The sequence below is a fragment of the Trichoderma virens genome (genome assembly GCF_000170995.1).
Source record: "Trichoderma virens Gv29-8 chromosome Unknown TRIVIscaffold_2, whole genome shotgun sequence".
Taxonomy (NCBI): Eukaryota; Fungi; Ascomycota; class Sordariomycetes; order Hypocreales; family Hypocreaceae; genus Trichoderma; species Trichoderma virens.
This window is the reverse complement of record NW_014013747.1, coordinates 1,965,900-1,989,391: the sequence shown is the minus strand read 5'-3', so window position 1 is coordinate 1,989,391 and position 23,492 is coordinate 1,965,900. Positions and strand designations below refer to the sequence as shown.

At 53.1% G+C, this 23,492-nt stretch overlaps 7 protein-coding genes across 7 annotated transcripts; 3 read left to right on the top strand and 4 right to left on the bottom strand.

Annotated features, from left to right (window-relative positions):
• Positions 1 to 683: 683 nt before the first annotated feature.
• Positions 684 to 1,883, top strand: TRIVIDRAFT_142407 (uncharacterized protein; the record flags this gene model as incomplete). Its single annotated transcript, XM_014105255.1, has 4 exons — positions 684 to 815; positions 879 to 927; positions 1,000 to 1,759; positions 1,826 to 1,883. 4 exons carry the CDS (start codon positions 684 to 686, stop codon positions 1,881 to 1,883), a joined length of 999 nt encoding a protein of 332 aa, XP_013960730.1.
• A 692-nt stretch (positions 1,884 to 2,575) lies between these two features.
• Positions 2,576 to 3,847, bottom strand: TRIVIDRAFT_142610 (uncharacterized protein; the record flags this gene model as incomplete). Its single annotated transcript, XM_014105254.1, has 3 exons — positions 2,576 to 3,103; positions 3,173 to 3,622; positions 3,701 to 3,847. 3 exons carry the CDS (start codon positions 3,845 to 3,847, stop codon positions 2,576 to 2,578), a joined length of 1,125 nt encoding a protein of 374 aa, XP_013960729.1.
• Positions 3,848 to 5,907: 2,060 nt separating this feature from the next.
• TRIVIDRAFT_185676 (uncharacterized protein) lies at positions 5,908 to 6,210 on the top strand (the record flags this gene model as incomplete). Its single annotated transcript, XM_014105253.1, has 1 exon — positions 5,908 to 6,210. One exon carries the CDS (start codon positions 5,938 to 5,940, stop codon positions 6,175 to 6,177), a length of 240 nt encoding a protein of 79 aa, XP_013960728.1.
• Positions 6,211 to 6,548: 338 nt separating this feature from the next.
• TRIVIDRAFT_91213 (uncharacterized protein) lies at positions 6,549 to 8,753 on the bottom strand (the record flags this gene model as incomplete). The annotated part of the gene is made up of 3 exons (XM_014105252.1): positions 6,549 to 8,266; positions 8,333 to 8,440; positions 8,508 to 8,753. The coding sequence occupies 3 exons, from the start codon at positions 8,634 to 8,636 to the stop codon at positions 6,773 to 6,775; spliced, it is 1,731 nt and encodes a 576-aa protein (XP_013960727.1).
• Positions 8,754 to 9,497: 744 nt separating this feature from the next.
• Positions 9,498 to 12,069, bottom strand: TRIVIDRAFT_52484 (uncharacterized protein; the record flags this gene model as incomplete). Its single annotated transcript, XM_014105251.1, has 5 exons — positions 9,498 to 10,349; positions 10,414 to 10,554; positions 10,621 to 10,820; positions 10,894 to 11,029; positions 11,086 to 12,069. The coding sequence occupies 5 exons, from the start codon at positions 12,067 to 12,069 to the stop codon at positions 9,498 to 9,500; spliced, it is 2,313 nt and encodes a 770-aa protein (XP_013960726.1).
• A 5,155-nt stretch (positions 12,070 to 17,224) lies between these two features.
• Positions 17,225 to 20,991, top strand: TRIVIDRAFT_112672 (Hypothetical protein; the record flags this gene model as incomplete). Its single annotated transcript, XM_014105250.2, has 2 exons — positions 17,225 to 19,815; positions 19,881 to 20,991. Coding segments are annotated over 2 exons (3,702 nt in total), but the record flags the coding sequence as incomplete, so codon positions are not given.
• A 784-nt stretch (positions 20,992 to 21,775) lies between these two features.
• On the bottom strand, positions 21,776 to 22,501 carry TRIVIDRAFT_59760 (uncharacterized protein; the record flags this gene model as incomplete). The annotated part of the gene is made up of 1 exon (XM_014105249.1): positions 21,776 to 22,501. The coding sequence occupies one exon, from the start codon at positions 22,499 to 22,501 to the stop codon at positions 21,776 to 21,778; it is 726 nt and encodes a 241-aa protein (XP_013960724.1).
• Positions 22,502 to 23,492: the final 991 nt, after the last annotated feature.

The following is a 23,492-nucleotide window of genomic DNA, read 5'->3' as shown; positions in this document are numbered from 1 at the left end:
AACAGGCGGTGGTGATGATGCAGAGAGACGGATTCGTAAGTCTGGGTAGCGAACAGCATCGACGACTTGGGTGGACTGCATGTGACGTGGACCTTGGAGGTACCGGTACAAGCACGTCTCTGTGAAATACCGCATTCATCGTTACCAAGAGACACTAACAGAGGTGTGTCTCCCTTGTTGCCAAAACAAGCGCCGTCCATAGCAGGTTTGCAATTAAACAAAATCTCACATCTAGGTCTCAGTTTATGTAAAGCCACAATAGTATTTGTTTTGGGAGAGAAATACTCACCACAAGCAGCAGGAAGACTTCATATTATACTCGTACCTGTGTGTAGTGCAGTGCTCTTACTCCGTAATTTGTACCTGTACCCTGATGCCCAATTGCCTCTCCGAATGGCCCCGAATTACCCGCCCAAACGGCCTGCTGCTGCCCCATAATCCGCACCTTTGGCTGCCACTCAATCTTATTCCCCAAACCTCCGAGACCCAGCAGATCCATATCCGCACTCATATCCAGGTTCAACCACCACTTAGTAATTAATTATACCGTGGCCTTTTGATCCACGTCCCCTCTTTCCCGGCGCAGCTCTTTGATATTTCTGATATTTAATTCTCAGCCTTTCTCCTCCTCCTTCTTGTTAATAGCTTGGGCTATTAGTTTCCCCTCCGTCGATGCTGGCGTCATGACTGCTTCATATGGCGGGCAGCCAGGCTTTCGCGCCATCTCCCTGATCTTGCTGGCGGTGGCATTCTTTGCAAGTGTCAGCCTTGCTTCTACCGGCGACCAGCTGCCCGAATTTCGACAATGCCTTGACGTACGTCTTCTCTCGCGATCCAATGCTAAGCGCAATTGTTACTGACAGATGTCCTTGTTGCAGATCTGCCAAGCCGAAAACTGCGCTCCGGGCAAGACTGCCACTCCCATCCGTAACTCACTCTCGCCCTTCGAAGACAGAACAAATATGATCGAGCAAATCAGCTACTAACGAGAATCGCCAGCTTTGTCCCGCCGCCTCCTCCTCTGGAACTGCGCCTCCGAATGCGACTACACCTGCCAGCACATCATCACCACCCAGCGCGTCGCCTCCGACCTCTCTGTTGAGCAATTCCACGGCAAATGGCCCTTTTACCGCTTCTTGGGCATGCAGGAGCCCTTTTCCGTGCTCTTCTCGATCGGCAACTTCTGGGCGCACTGGCAGGGCCTGAAGAAAGTCCGCGCCCTCATCCCGGCCGATTACTCACTGCGGCCCTATTATGAGTTCTTCTCCTACTTTGGGCTCGCCTCGTGGGTGTTTAGCTCCATCTTCCACACCCGCGACTTCGCTGTTACCGAGCAGCTCGACTACTTCGCCGCTGGCGCCAGCGTGCTGTACGGAATGTACTATACCAATGTTCGCATCTTCCGTCTCGACCGCCCGACACCACGGAGACGCTCAGTCCTGCGGGCATGGACGCTGTTCTGTTTTGTGCTGTACGCCTGCCACGTCGGATATCTCAAGGGCGTCAGCTGGGACTATACGTACAACATGGCCGCCAACGTGGTGCTCGGCGTCATCCAGAACGCCATGTGGAGTTGGTTCAGTTTCGACCGCTACCGCAAGTCACGTCGTGTCTGGGCTATGTGGCCTGGTCTGGCTGTGGCCTGGGTCATGTTTGCTATGAGCATGGAGTTGTTTGACTTCCCGCCTTGGCTGGGCTGCATCGATGCCCACAGCCTATGGCACCTGATGACAATTGGACCGACCGTTCTGTGGTATAAGTAAGTTTCTGCAGGCATGGCAGGAGATTCGTTGCAATTGTGATCTTTACTGACGAAATTCAATAGCTTCCTGGTCAAAGATGCAAATGACGATATTGCTGGAAGCGAGAGATTAAAAGCCTAATGGAATAAAGCGAACATAGCAAGAAAGATGTGGGGATTCGAAATAATGCATACGAGTATACATAAAAACACTTTAGCGGCGTTGGATGTGAAGAATTATCATTGATTTGATTCTACTACTAGCGTTGAGATGAAAAATAGAAAGAAGAATATATTCCAGAGATGGCGACTCCTCCTCGTGGTATTATAATCAGTAGCCACGCATCTCAAGGCCGTCTTTTGCCATGGTATTTCCCCCCAGTGCCAATCCCAGTGCGGTCCTGTTCCCGTCCGCACAATTGTTGATAGTTGTTGCCCAGCCAAGTTGAAACTAAAAAAAGAAAAAGAAAAGAAAAGAGAAAAAGAGAAAAAAATGGTATTTTGATAAATGTATATTTTTCTGGGATCCCCTTTGGTCGCCAGAACCCATGACCTCTCGGAACTCCTCAAATCCCATTACAGACTCCATTTTTTCATGTGTTTTCTCCTGTCCACGGGTGGTTTTGCCTCTGAATTCGGATTATCATTGTTTCAAGACGCGAGAAAAGAGAAAAAAAAAATGGAGCATAAAAAAGCATCGTGTATTTTGCCCAGGGCCCACACAGAGCCTTATGTCAAAGAGGAATAGAGAGAAACTGAAACAGAAACTTTGGAAATTGAAAAATCGTCGCATCATCGCAGCTTTGGGTATATGAGGGAGGTAGAGGAACGCCATCATGAGCTCAGCAAATCACGAACAGACAGGGCGCCGCGGTTGTTCGCCGTGCCCCTCCTGTCGCTGTTGAGCATCAGCAGCGCCGCCGTAGCCTCATGATCAAGATCCGTCTGTGGAAGCAGCGCAGGACTCGTCAATGTCGAGCCAGACGCCGAAGTGCTGCTGTGCGTGTAGGGGGCGTTATTTGCAAACAGCTGCGGCCCAAAGGCCGGCGAGGTCGTGGTGGAGGCGCTATAGCTGTAGTGCCGCTGGTCCGTCGAGACGGACGAGTACGAGTGCTGGCGATGGCGCGAGTCCTCGGCGTGCAGCGCGGGCGAGACGGACGGCCGCTGGGGCGCGAAGACGGGGGATGCGGCCTCGGAATCCGTCATTTCGACGTCTGCCGGGTCTTCACGGAAGGTTGGGTGGAATTCGCGGATGGGCGGCAGGGGGCTGTGTGAGGCCTCGGGTCTGCTCTGAGATTGCTCTTGCTGGGCCTTGAGCTTGGCGACGCAGTCCTCCAGGTAGCGGACATATTCAATGGAAGCCTAGACCAAGGAGAGTTTGTGTTAATGAGGGCTGGATTTTGCGTGGCGGGTTAAGGAGGTGGGACAAACCTGTAGAATGGCCAGCTTGTGCATCTCGCCCGTGCACGCCGGGATCATGCTCTTGAGCAGGGCAAACTCCTCGTTCATCTTGCTCCGTCTCCGCCGTTCAATCAAGCTGTGGGCAGTCTTGCGAGCGATTTTCCTGCCGGCAGCGCTAGTTGCGCTGGGCTGCTTCTTCTTTGACTCGCCCTTGGCCGAAGCACCTCCGGCCCCGGCCCCGGCGTCGGGCCCCGGAGCGGCGGTCTTGGCGGCGGCAGCCTTTCCGGCGGCCCGCGCAGACTCCTTGGTGGAAGCCGAGGCTGCGGCTGTGTCCTGTGTTCGTGGCTTCATCTGGATGATCTTCCTGGAGCGCGTGGGCGGCGGCGGCAGGGCAAAGGTGTTTTCCTTGGGCTCCTTGGTGGCGGCGGACGATCGTCTACGGGACTTGACTGTCTCGGCCGCCTGCATAGGATAGACCGTCTTTGGCGACGTGGCAATGTCCAGGCCTAGCGACGGCGGCGGACAGCTTGTGGAGAGGGGGGAGAGCTTAGAGTCGACTGGAGAAATGCGCGACGCATCGGCATCGTGGATGGCTGGCGGAGGCAGCTCAAAGGCGAGTTGCAGAGACGAAAGCTGCTGCATGCCATCCTTGCCCCTGATATCAGACGAGGACCCGGGAGTCGGCGGCAGCGCAGGACGAGGCATGGCCGCTTTGGACTAGAGCAACTTTTTTTTTCCCCAGATAGATGACGAGTCTTTTCTGTAAGCAAACGGGGGGTGTGTCTCTCTCTGCACCAGATCTGCGTCTAAGGTCTCGGCCACGCTCCGCGATCCGCGAGCCGCAGGTTGATTATTCGCAACACAACGCAACACACCAACAGGGCCGTCTTAGCATAAAAAACTGCCTTCTTTGTCCAGGGAGTACGCGGCAAGTCGTGGGGCGCAGTCGAACCTATTTGCCAGCAGGGGTTCTTTTTGCAAGTTGCAACAAGAGATTGGTGACGACAGCGGCACTACCCTCCGCGATGGGAACTGTTCTGCGGCCGCGATTCAGAGAAAAAAAAAAGGTGGACTGAATGAATTTTGCGGGCCACGGAAATGCTGCTTTAACCGAGCGTTTGGTGTTCTGATGCAAGGGTTTTGTGGCTGGGGATTCCCACTCGTGGTTGGCCGAGATAAGCTCGGAGATGGCTTTGGGCCACCTTCTGTTGGTGTTGCAGCGGCTCGGCTGGTGTGTGTCTTTTTCTGCTGAGACGGAGTCCGCTTTCCGATCGATTATGCTGTGGACGCAGGGCCTTTGAAATCTCGAGTCTGACGAGGGATGAATAAATGAAAGATAAAAAACAAGATAACAAGTTTAAACCCAGATGCCGTCTGTTGGGGAAGGGAGAGAGGATGGCGAAGAACTCCGTTTGCAGAGCCGGTGAGAGGCGGCAGGTATCACGGCAGAATCGCAGAGGCAATGGGCGGCACGAGACCACTTATGCACCCTGGGAAGACGGAGGGGGCGAGCGATTCTCTGAGGAATTAAGTAGAAAAAGGAAAAACAGAAATCGGAAAAAAGGGGAGAGGTCGAGAGTGAGGCGCTTGAGAGAAGGACGGTGCCATGGCAGGGCCTCAGCTATTTCACTATGTACAGCACAAGTACCTGGGGTCTCCTGATAAGCTGGACAGGAAAATCACACATGAAAAAAAGGTCGGCCCCCTCTCTCCTCCCCCAGCTTGCGACAAAAGGAACTTCGACTGAAGGCAGCAAAAGAAGGCCGAAAACGTGCCTCTGCCAATTGACCAAGCATCATCGAGAAAAGTGTCGCGTGCTCCCCATGGTGTCGCCGGCGTGTGGACGAATCAGCAGCCCGGACCAGCCCATGTGGCGAGCCTCGACCCTTGAACGCCTGCAAGCTCTCTGGCCTCTCCAGCTTTTGCTCCTCCACTTGCCGTCGACACGGTCCGTCTCATCCTCTCAGACCTCGCCGGCGAGTCTCGTGCTCTCGTGCTCGCTGAGCCAAGTCGCCAAACGCCGGAAGAGGCCAGAGGACCAGGGGGCGGGAGGACGGAGTTGGTGAGAGCGAGGCGGACCTTTGGTCGAGGCGAGGTACAGTACAGCTCCGGAAGCCCGTTTGCGATGTTTTTTTTATTCTTTTTGTACTCTTCTCTCTTCATTGAGTTGTTTATTCATAATGATCATGTGGCTTTATCCATTGGTTATCTATTAGTTATGTAGCTGTGGGATTCAACTGAGATTGCGCTCCGACATTCATTCCCTTCTTCCGCTCTCCAAACAAACAAGATCCTCTCGCCCAGGCAATACTGTACTTGTACACACATAAGCACACGGGCCTCTGGTCCCTTTTCCGATACGAAGCCCTCTTTTTGCGGATGACATCTGCACGGACCCCCTCCAGGCTCGGGGGGTTTTTCACTTTCGATAACCACGTTGGACAAGCTCGCGTGTCCTGTGGCAATGTCCAAGAAAAAACCACTTACTCGCTTCATCGCCTGGCTGCAAAGTGGGTTGCGCCACGCAAGACCAGCGCAGCGCTAGCGAGGAGATGAGAGGGAAAATAGGCATTTCTAGAAGGGCAAGATTCGCAATTGAAGAGCTATCCATTGGAGTCGCGGGAGCTGCTGCCGGTCAGCAATTCGCTGCTCCAAAAATGCTCGCTTGAATATGAGACGCAAGTGTCTCGTCGCCCTCGTCCCAACAAAGCTGAGTGTTGGTGCTCCGTACAGATGCACGGCTCTTGATCAGGCAAAAAGGAAAAGAACAGGAAATAAACTACCCGATTAACCACATGTTATCTACTTACTGTCCAGGTACCGGCATATCAACCGTAACGCTCTCCACACGGCAATCCGGCAAGCTCAAGATCCCCGGAAGCATTGTGGGAGAGGAGAGCGTCCACTCACAGTTCGACTCCCACGCAGCTGCGCCCCCCAAACGCTCAATTCCCGCTCTGCCCGTTGATCTTGCCTTGTTCCCACGGGGCGTGCATTTAAGCCTATTCGAGAACAAGATGAGAGCCGATGGCTAAAGACTTGTGCAGCCCTTTGTCTGAACCCCCTTGTAATAGCGTTGTCCTCTGCTCGGAGCTTGCCTCGTGTATACGAAGGGGATGGGCACCACCTTGATTTGTCTGGGTCTTGTTGCTGATTCAATGCCAAGGTTTCAGCCAAGGATCTGAGTGTATAAACTTTCGCATTGCATCAACTAGCATCGAGTCTTTTTTTGAACGGCTGCCTTTGGCTTGCGGCTCTTCATCCCATTTGCCGTGGCTAGTCTTTATGTCGTAATGCAACGGCAGGGTCGCGCGTAAACAACATTCATGCCAAAGACTAGGTAAGTTACATGGTATAACCCGAGAAGGTAATACAGCACGCACGCATGCATTTCGTCATATCATTTCTCAATTGGTTTCAATTCATGTTATCAACGTAGTTTTGATGGGGTTCTCCCTACATAGGAGATTATGCATGTCGACGATTCTCGCCGCTCAACGCCAGCATCCTACCCTAGATGCAAAGGAATTATAGAAGGGGAAAAAAAAGAGAAATATCAACGCCATACATCAAGCTCACATCCCTCTTATACGGTGCCCCAATCCATCATACAAATGTTGACAGACAGGCTTAAACCTCGTTGCTAGGATACGACACCTGTGTCGTGGCCGCAAACTCCTCCTTGATTGAGCGAATGTTGACAAATCTCGTCAGCAGGTTCGGGCTGCCGGCTTTGTCGTCTGTGCCACTGGCCCTGGCACCGCCAAACGGCTGCTGTCCGACCACGGCACCGGTGCTCTTGCAGTTGATGTAAAAGTTGCCTGCCGCGTTGCGCAGCTTCTCTTCCGCGAACCGCACGGCCTCGCGGTCGTTGGCAAAGACGGATCCGGTGAGGCCGTACTCGGAGGTGCCATCGACCAGCTCGCAGACCTTGGCAAAGGCATCGGGCGCGGCATCGTCGTAGACGTGCGCAGTGAGGATAGGGCCGAAGAACTCGGTGGAGAGGAACTTGTGAGAGGGGCTGATGGCCTGGTAGATGGTGGGCTGGACAAAGTAGCCCTTGGACGAGTCGTAGGTGCCGCCAAAGACGAGCTCGAGATCCTTGTCGCTCTTGGCCTCGTCGATGGCGCCCGAGAGCTTCTTGAAAGAGGCCTCGTGGATCACGGGGCCCATGAAGTTGGAGTGGTCCCAGGGCACGCCCTGAGTGAGCTTCTTGGTCTCGGCGACTAGTCGCTCCTTGAACTCAGGCCAGACAGACTTGGCAACGTAGATGCGAGACGTAGCGCTGCACTTTTGTCCCTGGTACTCAAAGGCACCGCGGACTGTCTGGATCGCAGCATTTTCAATGTCGGCAGATGGGTGAATCAGGTGGAAGTTCTTGCCACCGGTCTCGCCCACGATCCTGGGGTACGACCTGTATCTGCCCTCGGCAACGCCCTCGCCAATGGCGCCGTAGAGCTTCCGGAACACGGCGGTGCTGCCAGTGTAGTGCAGAGCCGCAAACTCCTTGTGCTCCAGGACTGTCTTGGTAATCTCCACGGGGTTGCCGGGCACAAACTGGATCACGTCCTTGGGCAGGCCGGCCTCGAGGAGGATGTTGTAGACGAGCCAGTTGGACGCAATGGCAAAGTCACTGGGCTTCCAGACAACCACGTTGCCCATGAGCGCCGGAGCACCGGGCAGGTTGCCGGCAATGGCCGTGAAGTTGAAGGGGCTGACGGCATAGACGAAGCCCTCGAGCGGGCGGTACTCGAGCCGGTTCCAGACGCCGGGCGAGTGGTGCTCGGGCTGCTGGCTGTACAGCTCCTGGGCGTACTGCACGTTGAAGCGGAAGAAGTCTGCCAGCTCGGCGGCGGCGTCGATCTCGGCCTGCCAGGCGTTTTTGCCCTGGCCGAGCATCGTGGCGGCCATGATGTCGTAGCGGTACTTGCCGGACACCAGGTCGGCCGCCTTGAGGAAGACGGCGGCGCGGTCCGCAAAGGGGAGCGACTCCCATGCCGGCTTTGCGGCCAACGCGGCGTCAATGGCCTTGGAGACGTCGGCGGGCGTGGCGGTATGGTATGAGGCGACCGTCTTGGAGTGGTCCGAGGGATTGAGCTGTCTGGAGAGGGACGAGGTTTTGATCTGAAGAGATTCACTCAGTTAGCTTGCTGATGCCAAATATTTTGTTTCCAAAGGGATGTGACACACCTGCTGGCCTCCTACAACGACTGGCACTTCGAGAGGCAGCTTGCTCTGCAGCTTCTCTACCGCCGCCGTCAACCCCTCTCGCTGCTGGCTGCCCTTGGCATAGTGTTGCTATCAGGCGATTTACATTAGCATCAATGAATCTATCCCAATTCCTTTATCATTTCCGTTTACTCACGTTGGGCTCATTCTTGATTGTGGGAGGTCGAAATGTCGCCAGCGTCGCCAATGAAGCTCTTGGGACTCTGCATCCGCAGTTGCGCAGGCCCTTTGCGCCCGCTCGTCTCAGCACGGCAGACTGCATCATGAACGACTTCTTCTTTTCGCAAAACCTAGACAAGGCAGAAATAATTCCAAAGCAAGACGAAGAAATAAAGAAAGATTCAAGTCGAGTTTCCCCCGCAAACAAGGAAATCAAGAGACGTCTCTTCCCCAACTTCTTTTTATCTTTGGCTATCGCGTCTTTGGAGCTCGGCTTATCGCGGGTTAAAGGGCGATTGGAGATGAGGGGCAGTGGGGGCGGCGACTGTGACGTGAGCAGGCGGCTCGCAGAATTCCCCAGGAGGCGCGATAGAGCGTTCTGGGGATTGGACAATTGGGGCACCGAAGTCGGCCAATGGATCCCGTCGAGAGCCGTTGCGAAGAAAAAGAAGGAAAAAAGAAACGAGGCATGCTTAACTATTTTTGCGGAGCTAGACTGGATGTGGGGGTTGATTTTCTTGAATTGGACGATGGAAGAGTTGCACGACTCATACGCAGCTGTGAATGACTACTAAGGTGGAATTTGGCAGCTTCACATGAAAGACCAAGGCACGCTTAGTCGTGGTTCAAAGAATATCAAGCAATTGCGTACTAATACTAACTTAACTTACACCATGCTCAAGTCCTTCATCCCTAGCGAATGACTAGCGTACACTTGCAACGAACGGTATTAGGTATCTATACAGGCCCTCAACATCGAAAAAGAAGGCAAGAATACATTCCCTTGAAACTAGACATGGTATCTTCCATCACTCCGTCATGCCCAACTCTTGACTGCCAATCATAACGTCCCAACTCATGACCCTTGCCTTCAACCAAAAAAGCCCCGGGGTATCGTATCATGTTGTGATGGCAAATCCGTGCCATATGTCCAAGGCGAGAAAACGAACTCTTATGGCCGTCCTCTCTACTGGCTTGGAGTGCTCGTTGCAGTAGACACTGCCCTCGAGGACGCTTGGGTCCTGGGGCGATACGTCAGTAGTGGCACAGTCAAGCCGTAGCCTTCTGTTAGGCCCTCGGGGTTGTGCTGGTCAATCTCGACGCTGATGCGAATGTCCAGGCTGCCATCGTGGCCTCGGCCGTGTCTGTCATCAGAAGCTGCCTTGTGTTGCGTACCAGCACCAACCTCTCCCTTGTGCAATTGCGAATGGCCGTCAACCCCCTCAAATGATTGCGACTCGCCATTCACCTCAGGCACAACACCGTTGGTTTGGTTTGTAGGAGAGTTTTCTGTCAGTATAGCAAAGTTGCGGCTGGGCATCGTGCAGTTGTTGTGACTGGCAGTCTTTGTGAAATTGCCAGGATCTTTGTCAAACAGATCCAGCAGAGTCTCGTCTGTCTTGGAGTTTAGGTGATGAATCTTGTTTCGTCGCGCCAGGAGATTGGCCACGGCTTGAGGCGGGGGCTTGTTGACAATGGCCGACGAGACAACGTTGACCATGTATCTGCTGTCTTCTTCAACAGGCACCTTGAGCTTAGGATTGGAGTAGAAGCGACCCAAGGCAGCCAGATGAACGTCGCCTCCCAGAATAGTAGTTCGCACCGAGAACTCGGCCGAAAGCTTCTGAAGTTCCACAATCAGCTGGGCTCGCTCAACCTTGTGCGTCTTGGCTGTGTAGTGGTCATCAAGGTCATCGAGTAAATCTACGCTTCCGTCAAAGTGATTAAAGAAGCCACCGCCGACACCAAATCGTCGGTTGAGGAGCTTGACGGGGCCGATAAGAGGGCTTCGAAGAATGTTCTCTAACCAGGTCAAGCGCTGTGACGTACTTTATTAGCAATCCTGTCCCCCATCACAAAGGATAACGCCAGAGTGGACATACTGGATAAGCAATGGGAATGCCGAGAAGTAGAATCAAATGCCTGATAGGCTGGCCAGATCTGGCAGCGGCGCTCAGCTCATCCCGTGCCCTTTGGAAAATCAGGTCATAAGTTTCAGGATAGTTGACTTGGTGTCGAGTACGCTGCAGGCATTGTTAACTATCTGCACACAACACAATGCAGAATCCGTACGAAAAGTAAGTGTTTACCTCAGTTCGGGCATCGATGCCAAGCAGAGCAATACGTGCACCCAATCGGGTGTAGATGTTATACGAATGTTCCGCAACATAGGGACCAGGCTTGTTTCCGACAATGTATTGCGGTTCGGTCTTTCCAGGTGCGACATACGTGTCAATCAACTGATTGGGATCAATGCCCTGAGTGCCATCGGTATCGTTATCGGCAAAGTCTGTCCATGCATTGTTTGATTAGCACCAGTTTATACGCCCCCTCATATCTCTAGTTCATGCAGCAAAGCTTACCGGATGTGTATGTGGATGGCGGAGGAGGGAGATGGTGCTGGAACAGCATGTAGTACTTGTGGGCAGTGCCACCAATGCCGCGAAACACGTCGCATTGCATGAACTTATCAACGTATGAGCCGAAGCCGTCGATGATCTGTACAAAGTATTAGCCTTGGGGCTCTAGACTGGAGCACTGGGGGCTGCACAAACATCATGGTCATCCCAGATGTTGATCTGGGCGATCTGGCCGTTGGCCGTGGAAAAGGGCGGCGTATTGTACCATCGGAGGTAGTTTTGAAGATAATAATCATCGCATTCGGCACGGAGCTTCTCCGGGAAGGGGTACTCTTGGCGCTTCTTGGGGTTGCTAATGTCCGTCCAGGTGCGCAAAGGACCGTGGACTCGGATGCCGTCGTTGTAGATCTGATCACCGCCGCCAACCATGACATGGATAGGCGTAGCTGCATGCTTCCGCATAACATCGTTCCACAGGGCCGGACCGCTCCAGGCCTCCTCGTCGGTGCCGACACTGAAGCCATTGCAAGAATAGAACATTATGCGCATCGACTCGTTTATGGCGGGGATGAAGAAGCTGTTGATTCGTGGCTTGTGGCTGCTGGAGAATCGCAGCCCTGGCACTTCATATTCGTACTTTGTCTCATTGGGCTCGAGCGGTACGCTAATGCCAAATGCCCAGAAGGTGTTTCGTTTGTCAGAATACAGACGCTCGCCCTGGGATTGGAACGCCTCTCCTTGTCCGCCAGCACGTCGCAAGACCAGAGATGGTTGGTAGAGTACGTCCTTGCCACCGCCTTTGGTTACAATGAGGACGCTACCGAACCAGTAGCCATGTTCCATTCGACGATAGTTGAGAAGAGGGCCGCACACGATTTCCTTACCATCTGACTCCTCATCGTGTTGGCCGACGGCCGTTTCTTCGCCATTGTGGGCAGCCAGATGGATGGGCTGGTGGTTTCTCGACGAATGCCCGTCTCCCTGGGGCTCAATCCGAGTGGAATTGAGATACTCGGCTAGATCATCGGTCGTGCCAGTTGTGGTAGCGTCGCGCGCCTGGAGTTGTTGCGCCTCGTGGCGGGCGTATTTGGTCGACTCTTGATGTCGCCATTTGCTGCTGGACGCGTATGGGTTTTGAGCGTCGATGTCACCCAGCTCGTTGTCGTACTGCGATGCCATGCTTGTGCCGGTGTGCTATTGTGCTGGTATATGCGATGAATGGATAACAAACAGATGAGAAATGCAATACAATGCAATCCAGGCTCGTCGGCAGCGGTAAATTGCTGTTTGGATTGCGACTCCAAGTCCCCCAGTTGGCGGCCTCTGCGATTCCTGCAGCTTACCGAAGACGCCCGTTTTTGAAGGTATTACCGGCAGTCAATCTCTGGTCGCGCACCTTGACGGATTAGACGCGCAGAAACAGCTCCAAACGGCGATTCCCGAATTGTCCTTGACGGATGCAAATTCAAAGCGGCGCCCTGTGCTCTGGGGAGTCGAGCTTCAGCAACAAAGGAAAACTTTGGTCACGAACGGCGACTGCACAGTAGGTTGCTCGGCCAGTGGAGCTGCGGGAGCTTGGGGAGCTACGTTGACGCTACAGCGAGTGCTAGAACGGGGATCTGGCAACTTTACTGGGCTGGGAGCAGGGATCTCAGCAGTTTGCACAGGCGTAAACAGGCGTAAACAGGCCGGAAAGGGGACTAAGGGGGGCAGCTAGTGTGGACCGGCGTCGCCAATGACGACAGGCGGGTTGTTTCTTTTTGAAGATTCCTCGCGGGTGGAGGGATCATGGATGCCGTACATGAAGACATGCAGCGGCCATCGTGGCCTGATGACTTGAAGTGTTACAGTAGCTGATGCTTTTAGCTGCGCGACGGGCCTCAATGAAAAGCTGTTTCTACAGCACGTTTCGCCCGTCTCTTTGCCTTTTCTTTGTCCAGATGATCTATTATTGTAGGTAGTGTTGCACTCCCCTTCCTGCTAATATAGTAATGGATATCTACTACCTACGGTAGGTAGGCATAGGTACTATTAGTTCAGGGAGCGTCAGAGATGACATGATCCTGCCAAGCAATAACTGCGCCTGGTTTGCCCCCCTTCCTTTCGGGGTTGCCAGAGTGACCTCAGCTTCTCACGCACACAAGTCACGCACACATCCCGAGGAAACAACTGCGGCATCTGGTGATCAGGGGTAGCGCGGGCACAGGAAACGCGCCATAGCACGGCGAGCTGATTGGCTGATTGGCTTATTGAATAAAAACCAGGTGCCAAGACTCGGGGCCTGAAGGCGATTTGAACGGATCAATTCGTATTCAATTCAATTGAAATCTCGGAGACGGGCGATGCGAGCACATGATAAACGTCGACGATGAAGTCGAGCTTCAGTGAGATTGCGGTGGGGCGCCATGGTTTGTAGATCGAGCAAATCGAGTCTGCAGAAGCTGATCTGCCCACGCCGCCGGAAATATGTAGTGCCGATCAGCACACAGGCTTCTCTATAAGACTTCAAGGCTTTAATGGTGTGCCAAAGGAAAAATGAAAGAAGAGGAAAACAGAGCAACAAGACAAATCCTCCTTCGACCGTACCTCTGCAGGCTTATTACTGTACTCCGTACCTGTGCCTGTATAACAAATCAATGCCACTTCGTCTTACCTACATAGGGAATATTTCCTGTCACATCCGCATCCAGTACTCGCGCACGCGCTATTGCCGGGTCTCCGTGCATTATGTAATCACGATGCCCCTCCATAAACTCCCGAGAAGAAATTTTTTCTTGCTGGCCCAAACCTCATTTTGTTTTCAGCTCGACATGCATTCGAGTCTCGAGGAAGCGAAAAGCAAAAGCGGATTACGCCCGCAGCAATTGGCAATCCCCTCATCAGGGGGCTCACATTATTACCATGGATACACCCTTGTTATGGATGTCTACCGCCTGGGCCTTGTACACCTTGTTCAGGGATGAAGATTTCCAATCCCAATGCAAATCTGCACTGAAATGGCCCTGGCGGAGCAACGGTAGGTCCAAGATGAAATCTGTGATACAATACGACGGCATATGTGTGTACAGCAGCGAGCTTTTCAGGTGCTCGAATTGCTGAAGGAAGTTTTCAACGTGCCAAGATCAATTCTCTCCCTGCTATTACCAAACACCGATGTCTTGATAACCCAAGGGCATGGTGCATGACGTTAGGGAGACAACTTTTTATCCTTTTTTATCCTTTTTTTTTTTTGTCTTTGTCTTTGCTGTGGCGTAGTGGTTGCATTGTGGGTTGGTTTCCCTTTCGGCTGGTTGCATTGTGCGAGGGCCGCAGAACCACTGCCAAGGATAGAGATCGCCGCTCTCCCTTCAAGCGTGTCTGTCGTACTTGTTTTCTCAAGTATAATTGATTGATGGACGCCATGGAGTCACTCGGTGCATATTTTGTACACTCTGATGATGTTGAGACGCCTGTTTTTCTCGGGTGCTACCTGATGCATGTCTGATAACAAGGCCGATATTCTTGAAAAGCCGTACAACTGCAGCTTGACCTGCAAAGTCTTCACCAAGCTGAAAACAACCGCAAAGCGGCACGGCGTCTGCACTTTGCCACACTCCATCGCTACTACGGGTACTCGTACGAGGCCTTATACTACTCGTACATTATGGATTGAAACAACCATTAGTACCTAGGTAGTGACCTTAGAGAGGGCGCCCGTGCTTGCCAAGAGCTGCTACTCTCAGCTACTGTGACCAAGCCCCATCGCAAAAGGGCTTGGGCTCCGCGGACTGGAGTCTCGGACGCACAGGTTCCAAGTCGGGCCCCTCGTGCGGTTCAGCTGGTTTGTCCAGACACTATTTTAACCCGTAGTATCAAGCATGAAGTGTCAAGTACGGTAAGGTTGTCCAGCATGAGCCGTGTCTGCCCTGATGATCTTTCTTTGTCTTCGCGTGCCTCGGAGCAATGGCCGATAAGTAACTACTCAGAGGAGAGGTGAGCTGTGAGACGGTAGAGATCTGAAACGGGCTTGCATGCGGCTTGATTTTGATTGATACCAGTAAGCGTTGCACGGCGCACACACCGCTCAGAGAGCTGTGATGCTGTGGTGTGAGTGCGAGAGAACTGCTCCATGTTTATGCAAAGGGGCACCTCCGATGTTGACTTTTGAATCTCGCTCATACGAGCATGTGCAAATCAAATCAAATGGTTCACTTCAATTAGTTCCATGGGTACATGCACGTGGGCTCTATGACCTGTAAACAGTTCATCCAGCATAATGACGACTGCAGGGCGGCGCATACACGCATCTCACTGCATGTACCTTTAATGGGGCATTTAATTACACTCAATCATCCCTAATTATGGCACGATAGCTGTGGAACCTTTTGCCATCTTTTCTTTCTTTCTGCCGAAACTGATGCCTGTGCGAGTCACGTCCATGTACATGTATCAAGTACTACGAGTACCTATGTACTCGGCACCTCCTGGTAGCCTATTCCCTGGAGAGAAGGTATCTTGTTCTTCATCCTGGCTGTATGCCCGGCAGTTGCGGCGTACTGTTGTAGCACGCAGTAGTATTGATTTGTAGAGGCAACCAACCGCCAATTAGGCGACTCAAGGTGACAGGATTGATCTGCGCCTTTCTTTAGGGGCAGTGGCGCGTGAAGTTGCGGAGAGACACGGAGTTGGGATCTGCATTGCTAATGCTTGGATGACGGCACACCTACAGCAGGATGCAACAGTAGGGCGTTTGATGTGAGTCGTCGGAGTCGGACAACCGTATGATGCCTTTGCATCGCGGACAGAACTGGTGATTCGTAGCCGTCGCGCCACTTTTTTTGCGGGGAAGTATGCTACGAGCATATTGGATGTTGTTGTTCACCGTCGATGTCTCAGGACACGGACGAGAGCAGACATGGTGTGGATGCTGTCCATCCTCTGGTTTCTGCAGTTGTGACGATGCAAGGGCGCATCGGGATCGCCTCTTTTCTTTTCCTCTCTTTTCTCTCATGAGATTACCTAGTATGTTTGTAGACTAGAGACTGTACTGTACCTGTGCTTTGTTTACATAGGATCTTGACAACTGTCCAGCTCAGTCCATGGCGCCACGGCTCGCCCGGTGTCTTAGTACTCGATACTTACCAAGGTGGGCAACGGCCGGTGACTCGCGATGCGACTTAAAATTTGAAGGCTTGGATAGACTTGGCGGACGGCAGCTAGCCACGCTAATGGACGAAGCCAGCGGTTGGAACGCCGTGAGGATGGATGTAGAAATCCGAAATCCCCCTTTCTTCTTCTTCTTTTCCTTTTTTCTTTTTTCCTTTTTTTTTCGCTTGTCGTGCTGATCAAGAACGGGCGGGACAGGAGCAAGAGGAATCAATCCTGGCCTCTCGGCTCGTCCACCCGGATTCGTCGTCAATGCAGCACGGAATTGGCGCGAACGGCCAAGACTGAGCACTGCGCACTTTGCACTTTGAACGCATCGATTCGCTTGTGGCGCGCTTGGTTAAGCACCTACGTAATGCTCCATGTCTGGATCTGTAAGCGCCCGAGGCAACTCGATGGCTTCTCTGCCTAACGCTTAGGCTGTTATTTCAAGACCGATGCCAGGCACGATCTATTGATTCAAGAGTCGTGAAGCCTAGCGCTGGTGCTGGCGCTGAAAGAGACAGAATGGGCTCTAGTGCAAGGCCCGATCCCCTGAATGGAGCTCGCACACCTGCTGTAAATTAATTAATCCAATTCCACCTCCGGGCATCTCGCCAAAAGCAAAAAAACTCCCCCAATTGGTGCTGTAGGGATTGCTCACTAGCCGACGCCACCGGCAGCCGCATCCAATCTGCCCATCTCCGTCATTCCGCTCTCCTGGGCGCAATCGGCAGGCCATTTGTGCAGCTCCTTTGTGCTCGGCCTTGTATATCGACTCGACGGCTTTTATCCCATCGGCCAGGCTGCCGTGGCAATTCTCTCGATGCGGCCGCAGACCGTTCCCGGAAGCCTTGTCTGTCTATCGTTATCGTGATTGAATTTTTTTTCGCCTCCTTCTTTTTAGTACCGGCTTTCAATCTCGTTGCATCACAACCCTGCAGGCCCCCCCTCGCTTCTCATGCGGCCTTGAGTCTGGCACTCGCTCCCATTCTGCGCCCCAAATCGCTGCTGCCGACTAGACACTCGCTGAAAGGAATGTTGAATTAACTCGGACAGCTTCACGGTTGATACAGGCGCCTTGGACGGCGACAGCGTCTTGCGGAACTCGTCGGATCTTGCGACAAGCATCACAACAAGAACCACCACCCGAATCACCACCCGAATCAGAAACCGCCAAGGTGCTGGTCATGCAATGAGCGGAACGGCAATCATGGCCCCGGCCGTGGAAATCTCCTCCCTCTCCTTCTCTCGACGATCCCATTCTTCTCCCGATCTTCCGTCGCTGCCATCGCGAGCCAAGTCGCCCTCGCTTGGCCAGCCCGTCTCGACCGAACAGCCCGCCTTGGATATCAAGGACTTGGCCGAGATCGCGGCGTTTGAAATACCCTCCTTCAATACCGATTTAGACTTCAATCTCGACATCTCTCTTCCTCTTGATTTAGAGATCAAGGCGCCCCCTTCTACTACCTCTGAATATGCCGACCCCAGACCCCCTTCTCCACCAACAACCTTGCAACATCTACGCACAAAATCTGCAGCTTCGTCCAACGATGGGCCTCGCTCATGGCTGCGCAGCTTGACGACCATTCGAGATACTCAGTACGAGGACGACGAGGCCGCAACTCCTCCGCTGGACGAACCACGGCGGCCAGCTACAGCAAACGAAGCCCCCATGGACAGCGATGAGGCAGCCCGCCGAGCAGCCCGGGACCGCTCTCAATCCACAACTGCAAGCTTTGCCAGCTTCACCAAGAGGTCGTGGATCCCGTCGTCGCGCTCGCTGCCCAAAATCCAATCAGACGCTCCAGCTGCGACGAGCGTGAAGCAAGAAGCGAAATCGAACCGCTACCAGCTGAAACGGGCTGTGACGGCCAGCATCCAGGAAATTACAGCCAATCAGACGGGCCAAACCCGCTTAGTCGACTCAGGTGCTAAGCCCGCGACGAAGGGATTCGCTCGTGCCACCAGCTACTTCTCCAGGATCAAGCAAAAACCCGCGTCCACGTTGTCTAAAACAAGTGACAGCATTGGCTCCGATTTTAGCTGCGCCTCGTCTGCCACCAGCTTGGCTCAGCCGGGCTCTAGTAGCATCGACACGCATGTCTCGCAATCCACCTCTTCTGCCGAGACCAACTCCACGGCGCTCACCACAGATGAGTCGTCGAGCGAAATGCCAGCGCGCATGCCCGATCCTCTGTGGTCGCAGTTCAAGAATTTAGACCTCGAGTTTCGCGGTTTCGCCTCCAAGGCTGTTGCCCAGCAATGCGCCCTGATCGAGTCCCTGTTTTTGCCTTTTCTGAAGAGCAGCACCAGCCAGCAGTCACTTGGCGGTCTGCGGCCCGAAGATGTCGACTGCCGGGCTTCGATCCTCAACAAGTGGTGGGGTGGCGTCCTCGACATGCTCGAGGTACAGCACCAACAGCCGGTCCCGGGTCTTGATCGACAGCTACTTTTCGAGACGGCTACTACTATCATGATGCGACTTGAGTGGCGCCAGACAACCTCTTACTTTATGCCCTTGTCGGAGCGGTCCCCTCAAGACCGGATGCGGGCGAGGTCATCCACCAACTCATCCACCTCATCGCAGAGCTCAAACCAATCCGCCATGCTGGCAGAGTCGGCTGAACACAACATCAGGACCATGTTTGTGTCCAACTTGGTGAGGCAGATGGCTTTTGTTGTTGAAAAGATGTCCCTCCGCCACGTGCCCCCAAGCTTGATCGAGTTCGCCGGCAAGACGTGTGCATACGCCTTCTTCTTCGCGCCTGGTGTGTCTGATATCTTGGTGAGGCTTTGGGGTCTGACTCCCGACTTGATTCGCCGCGCCTCTGAAAGCATGGGCCTGGGCCGAAGCAATAGCAATGTGCCAGTCGATGGGGAAATTGCAGCCTCATTTCCGCCGAGGCTGAGTCCCTTGGCCTGGTCGTCGCCTCGAGGCATGTGGGCTACTCTAAAACGTATCCCCAAGATGCCTCTGCTTGTAGCGAGGGTGCCGTGGACGGGACCCTGGGTTATGCGTTGGAAGGGTCGTGATACCGACCTTCTCTTCATCTTTTGCCGATATTTTCACCTTTTATCCAACCAGTTTATGCCGCAAGGTCTCTCCTTGACTGAGAAAGCACAGTCGCCTGCATTTATTCTTGTTCATGCACAGCTCTTGTCGATCCTCGATGGCACCATCCATCGCCAGGCTGCCTTTGAGCCTCAAGCCTCGCTTTTGGCTACCTCGGCTCGGGGAGCTGAAGCAGCAGCTTTACAGATGCCTATGCCGTCGAACAACATGATGAAGAGCATGGCAGAGAATAGACTGGTGGTGCTGTTGAAAGATGTTCTATCCGATGACACTTCTTTCAATTCGGGAGCAAGACATACCTTTGCCGAAGCTTTCTCTGCACTGTTGAAAGCTGCCGCGAGCAGGACTCCGAGATACAACAGTACCGCATGCTCAACACTGTGTGACCTATTGGAGGAGGTTATCCTCATCTACCATCGGGCTGAGACGACTGAAAACCCAACATGCTATATTGACTGGCCTTTTTGGGTTGACGTTTGCAAACTGGCCTTGACCTCGTTGAACACTCTATCAGAAATTCGAATGATCTCTTTCATTTTCACGGTATGGGATGCTATTGCCAAGGATCCTGAGCATAAGATGATGATATGCCGTGACTGGCTGTTGACGGAAGAGACCTTTAATTCATTTTTCAACAACTGGTGCCCAATGGTGCGAGCATACTACATGCGTCTGCTTTGCTGGAGAATCTGTCGCGACAAGGGTAGCCAGAATGAAACAGACATGTAAGTCAAAAAGATTCCTGCTCATAACGCTCTGAAACGGAACAAGGTCTAATCAGTATTTGTAGGGAAATTTTTGCACTGGCTTCAAAGAGGCTCAAGAGCGTTTGGTCGCATTATCTATATCTTAAGCAGACTGCCGAGGAAGCTGGCCAGCCCGGCCCCGCGACAGCACCAATGTCGCCTACTCTGGGAAAGCGGTTCATCATCATTCGGCAGGAAATCAGTGTACCTCAGCCGGGCCTATTTGTGACGTTTGATTCGTTCACCAAGGCGTCAAGTATAGTGTCGCCCTCCAGCGACAGCAGCGCTGATGCAAGCCTTCTAGCCAAGAATGACCCCAAGAAAAAGTGGTCTATTCTCAAGTTACTAACATTCAACTCGGCCGCCTCCCCCAGCACCCGAACGGCGACAGATTCATCACCTTCAGAGGATGGACTTCAGAATGCACGGCGCGAGGTTGCAAACTCTCGGGCACGGCAGAACACTCCATCCAGCCCACCCAGGACGGCCAAATCCGACAAGAGCGTGGACTCTGATGGCTCGAACCCAGTCTTCGAAGAGCCCAAGTTTACTTTCAAGTTTGTTCTGGGCTGGCCGCAACCTCAGCAACAGGTGCCCTCGCTAGACCGCATTCTCGCGTGCCCGAGACTTCCTACACCAGCCCAAGCAAGACTTGGCTTCCAGGCAAAACGTGGGGGTGGCCCGACCCTTCCCCCACTCTTGATACCCACGAGAAAGTTTTCTGGCAGTTCACAGGGTGGTTTGGTGCAAGCAGCAAGGAATGCAAGCCCACTTAGTTCACCAGTCACAGAGCCTCGTCGAAAATTATCTCTAAGCGGCGGGGTAATACCAGAAGAGTCTTCGTCTATTACAAGCGGTTCCGAGACAAATAGTGGCGCATCTACCCCCAGCGAATCCAGGCTTCTTCCGTCTCCCATCGTCCAGCTGACACTGAGCGAAGAACGCCAAGGGGAGGCCAATGCAGAGGCTGTAAAGCCCGCTGGAGCGTTTGTCAAGAACTTGGTTTATTCGGGACGTGCGTTGTCCGAGTGGAGCCTTGTGGTAGCGGAGTGCAACAACTTTGTTGAGCGCCGCCGCGATGAGGGCGTTGATACGCTGCATGAAGTTGAAGTGCCGTTGCTCGGCGTCGAGGGATTCCGCAAGATGGGTGGCTAGCCCAGCGACATCTACGAACCGGGAAAAAAAAAAGAATCATAATTCAACCATCATTACGCTAGAGTAAGGCAACTCTAGAATTTCCTTCGATCTTATCTCTCTCTCACACTCTCTCTCACTCTCTTCACCCATCTCTTCTTCATATCTGGATTTCACGAGCGGCATATATGGCGTGCTATTTACCTTCTATATGACCTAAACTCAACTGGCGTTGGCGAGGTTCCGACATTTCGATAAAGCGTTTTTTTCTTCTTCTTCGGTAATTAACATGATTTTTGGATACGGGAATATTTATGCACTGGTTTATTTGGTCGAATTTCAAGACGGTATATGAAAAAAGAAAGATAGCAGAAGTTACTTTGGCACGCTTTACACGTATCTGCTCCACAGCAGGAACAATCATAATTATCATTCAAAAAAGAGGTTCGATTTGGATAAAGCAAAGATACTACCGGTATACCCTTACTGGGAGAAATGGCGCTGGTGCCATAGCTACTTGACACCTTACTATGTTGCTTGAGGCCTGTTATTCATGTTTGCGTATTTCTTTGTTTGGGATTATTTTATGTTCATTTCGCTTGCGGTCCCTACCGATGTAGGAGCCGAGAAAGAAGGGAAGCACGGAAATGTGGAGGATGATGGATAAATACCCCTGATTTGAAACTGAGGTTGTGGCGGGCATGAAGATTAAATTCAAATAATAAAATCATAAGCAAATATGAGCTGCAAGGTTCTCTGCGTGTACATGCAATGCTTCTTTCATATATCTGACAATCCTATGTGTCTAAATCTTGGCAAATTGGGCTTTGTAAGCGGCCTTGAGCTGCTTCCTCCACGCGGCTTGCTTTTCCAAGAGGGCATCGACCCTGGCCTTTGAGTCAGGCCTGAAGAAGACGGACCTGTCGGGGTACTGGCCCTCGAACTGGGGCTTGCCGTCGTTGATGGTGACGAAATCCCTGCGACTGCGGGTGAAGATGTGCACGTCGGGCTCGAGCTCCCAGGGGAGGTCGAGGGTACTGGCGATGAGGTAGGTCATGAAGAGGCCGCCGTCAGCGTAGTAGTTCCACAAGCTGCCGCGGCATTGGGGGCATTGGGCGACGGTTTGGCCGACTTTTGATTGGGTTGGGATTGTCACTAGGATGGGGTTGTTTGGTGTAGCGGAAGTAGAAGTAGCGGTTTGGGATACAGTTGCTGTGGTTGCTGCGTTGGTGAAGTCTGCAAAGGCGGGGAGGACGCCGCATACTTTGACCGAGGCTGGGGAAGACGGAGACGATGCTTGCGCGTCGGCTTTGCAGAGCGGAGTGGTGAGAGGCGCCGGTGGGAGGAGGGTGATGGCGGAGGATTCGATGATGGCGTTGATGGCAAAGGCGCTGCCCACCTGGCGCTGGCAGAGCGTGCAGTGGCAAGTTTGGACGATGAGGGGAGGGAGGTTAACTTGGTAGCGGATGTGGCCGCAGGGACAGCCGCCTTGCATGGGGAAGAGGTCCTTTCGGTCTGCGTAGTGCGGCATGGTGATGATGATTTGATTTAAGATGAGAAATACTGCAATGTATGGGATTGTGGGCGTGAAAAGGTGTAAGTGCTGTAGGAGAGAGGCAAAATGAACAAGAGGGGGAACGAGTCTGTCTACCCGAGGTTTGTAAACAAGGTGGGGTAGCTCGCAGCCATTCAGATGCGAGGGGACGGCCGAATCAGGAAATTGATAGCGGATCAGGACAATTCAAGGAACGAGTCGTTGCCTGCCTGAATCGGGGCTTTTCTGATGGCGGAGGGTCTGGGGCTGTTATATTTCGACTGCCGTTGCGGGGAGAAAAGCTTGGGGGTGACGACTTTTAGGGTGTGGCTGAATGGGGAAGCGTCGAGACTTTTGGACTTGTGAGAAGTTGGAGATTTTTAAGTCTCCAAGTTTGGTAGACGATGATTACAATAACAAATAGCACTAAGTTTATTCTACCGAGGGAGCGAGTTTGCCGAGGCTGGGGGTTCTGTTATGATGGGCAGTTGTACGTGGTTGAGAGGAAGCAGTTATAGAGTTATATCAAAACATGGGTAGCATCGAAAACGAGATGCAGCGGGTAAACACCTTGTATAGCGATGGTATTGGTGTTTCAAGAACCTCTTCCCAGCGCCATGTAACGAGCCACTCTCGCTATGACACAGCACAGCAACCAGCTTAAGCCCCAGGCAGGATAGCGTACCCTCTCCAACGTTGTGACAAACGTCAACTCCAGAGGCTGAGCCCCCAGAACAGCCTCTCACGTGCTTCCGTCAAGCGGAGCCGGCCTTTCTCATGTCCGCCGACGCCGCTGATTGGCCCGTCACGTCGTGCTGCGGCAGAGCGGCGCCAAGATGCGACGCCCCCCCACCTCGAATGGCATTTCCTCTTTGTCTCAGCGCATCGCAGACATTCCAGAATTCCAGACGAGGCCTCCCAGGCGACATGCCTAAAACCGCGCTGGCCTCTCCTGCGATTTGACTGCGACTGAAGAGAGCGAGCAACG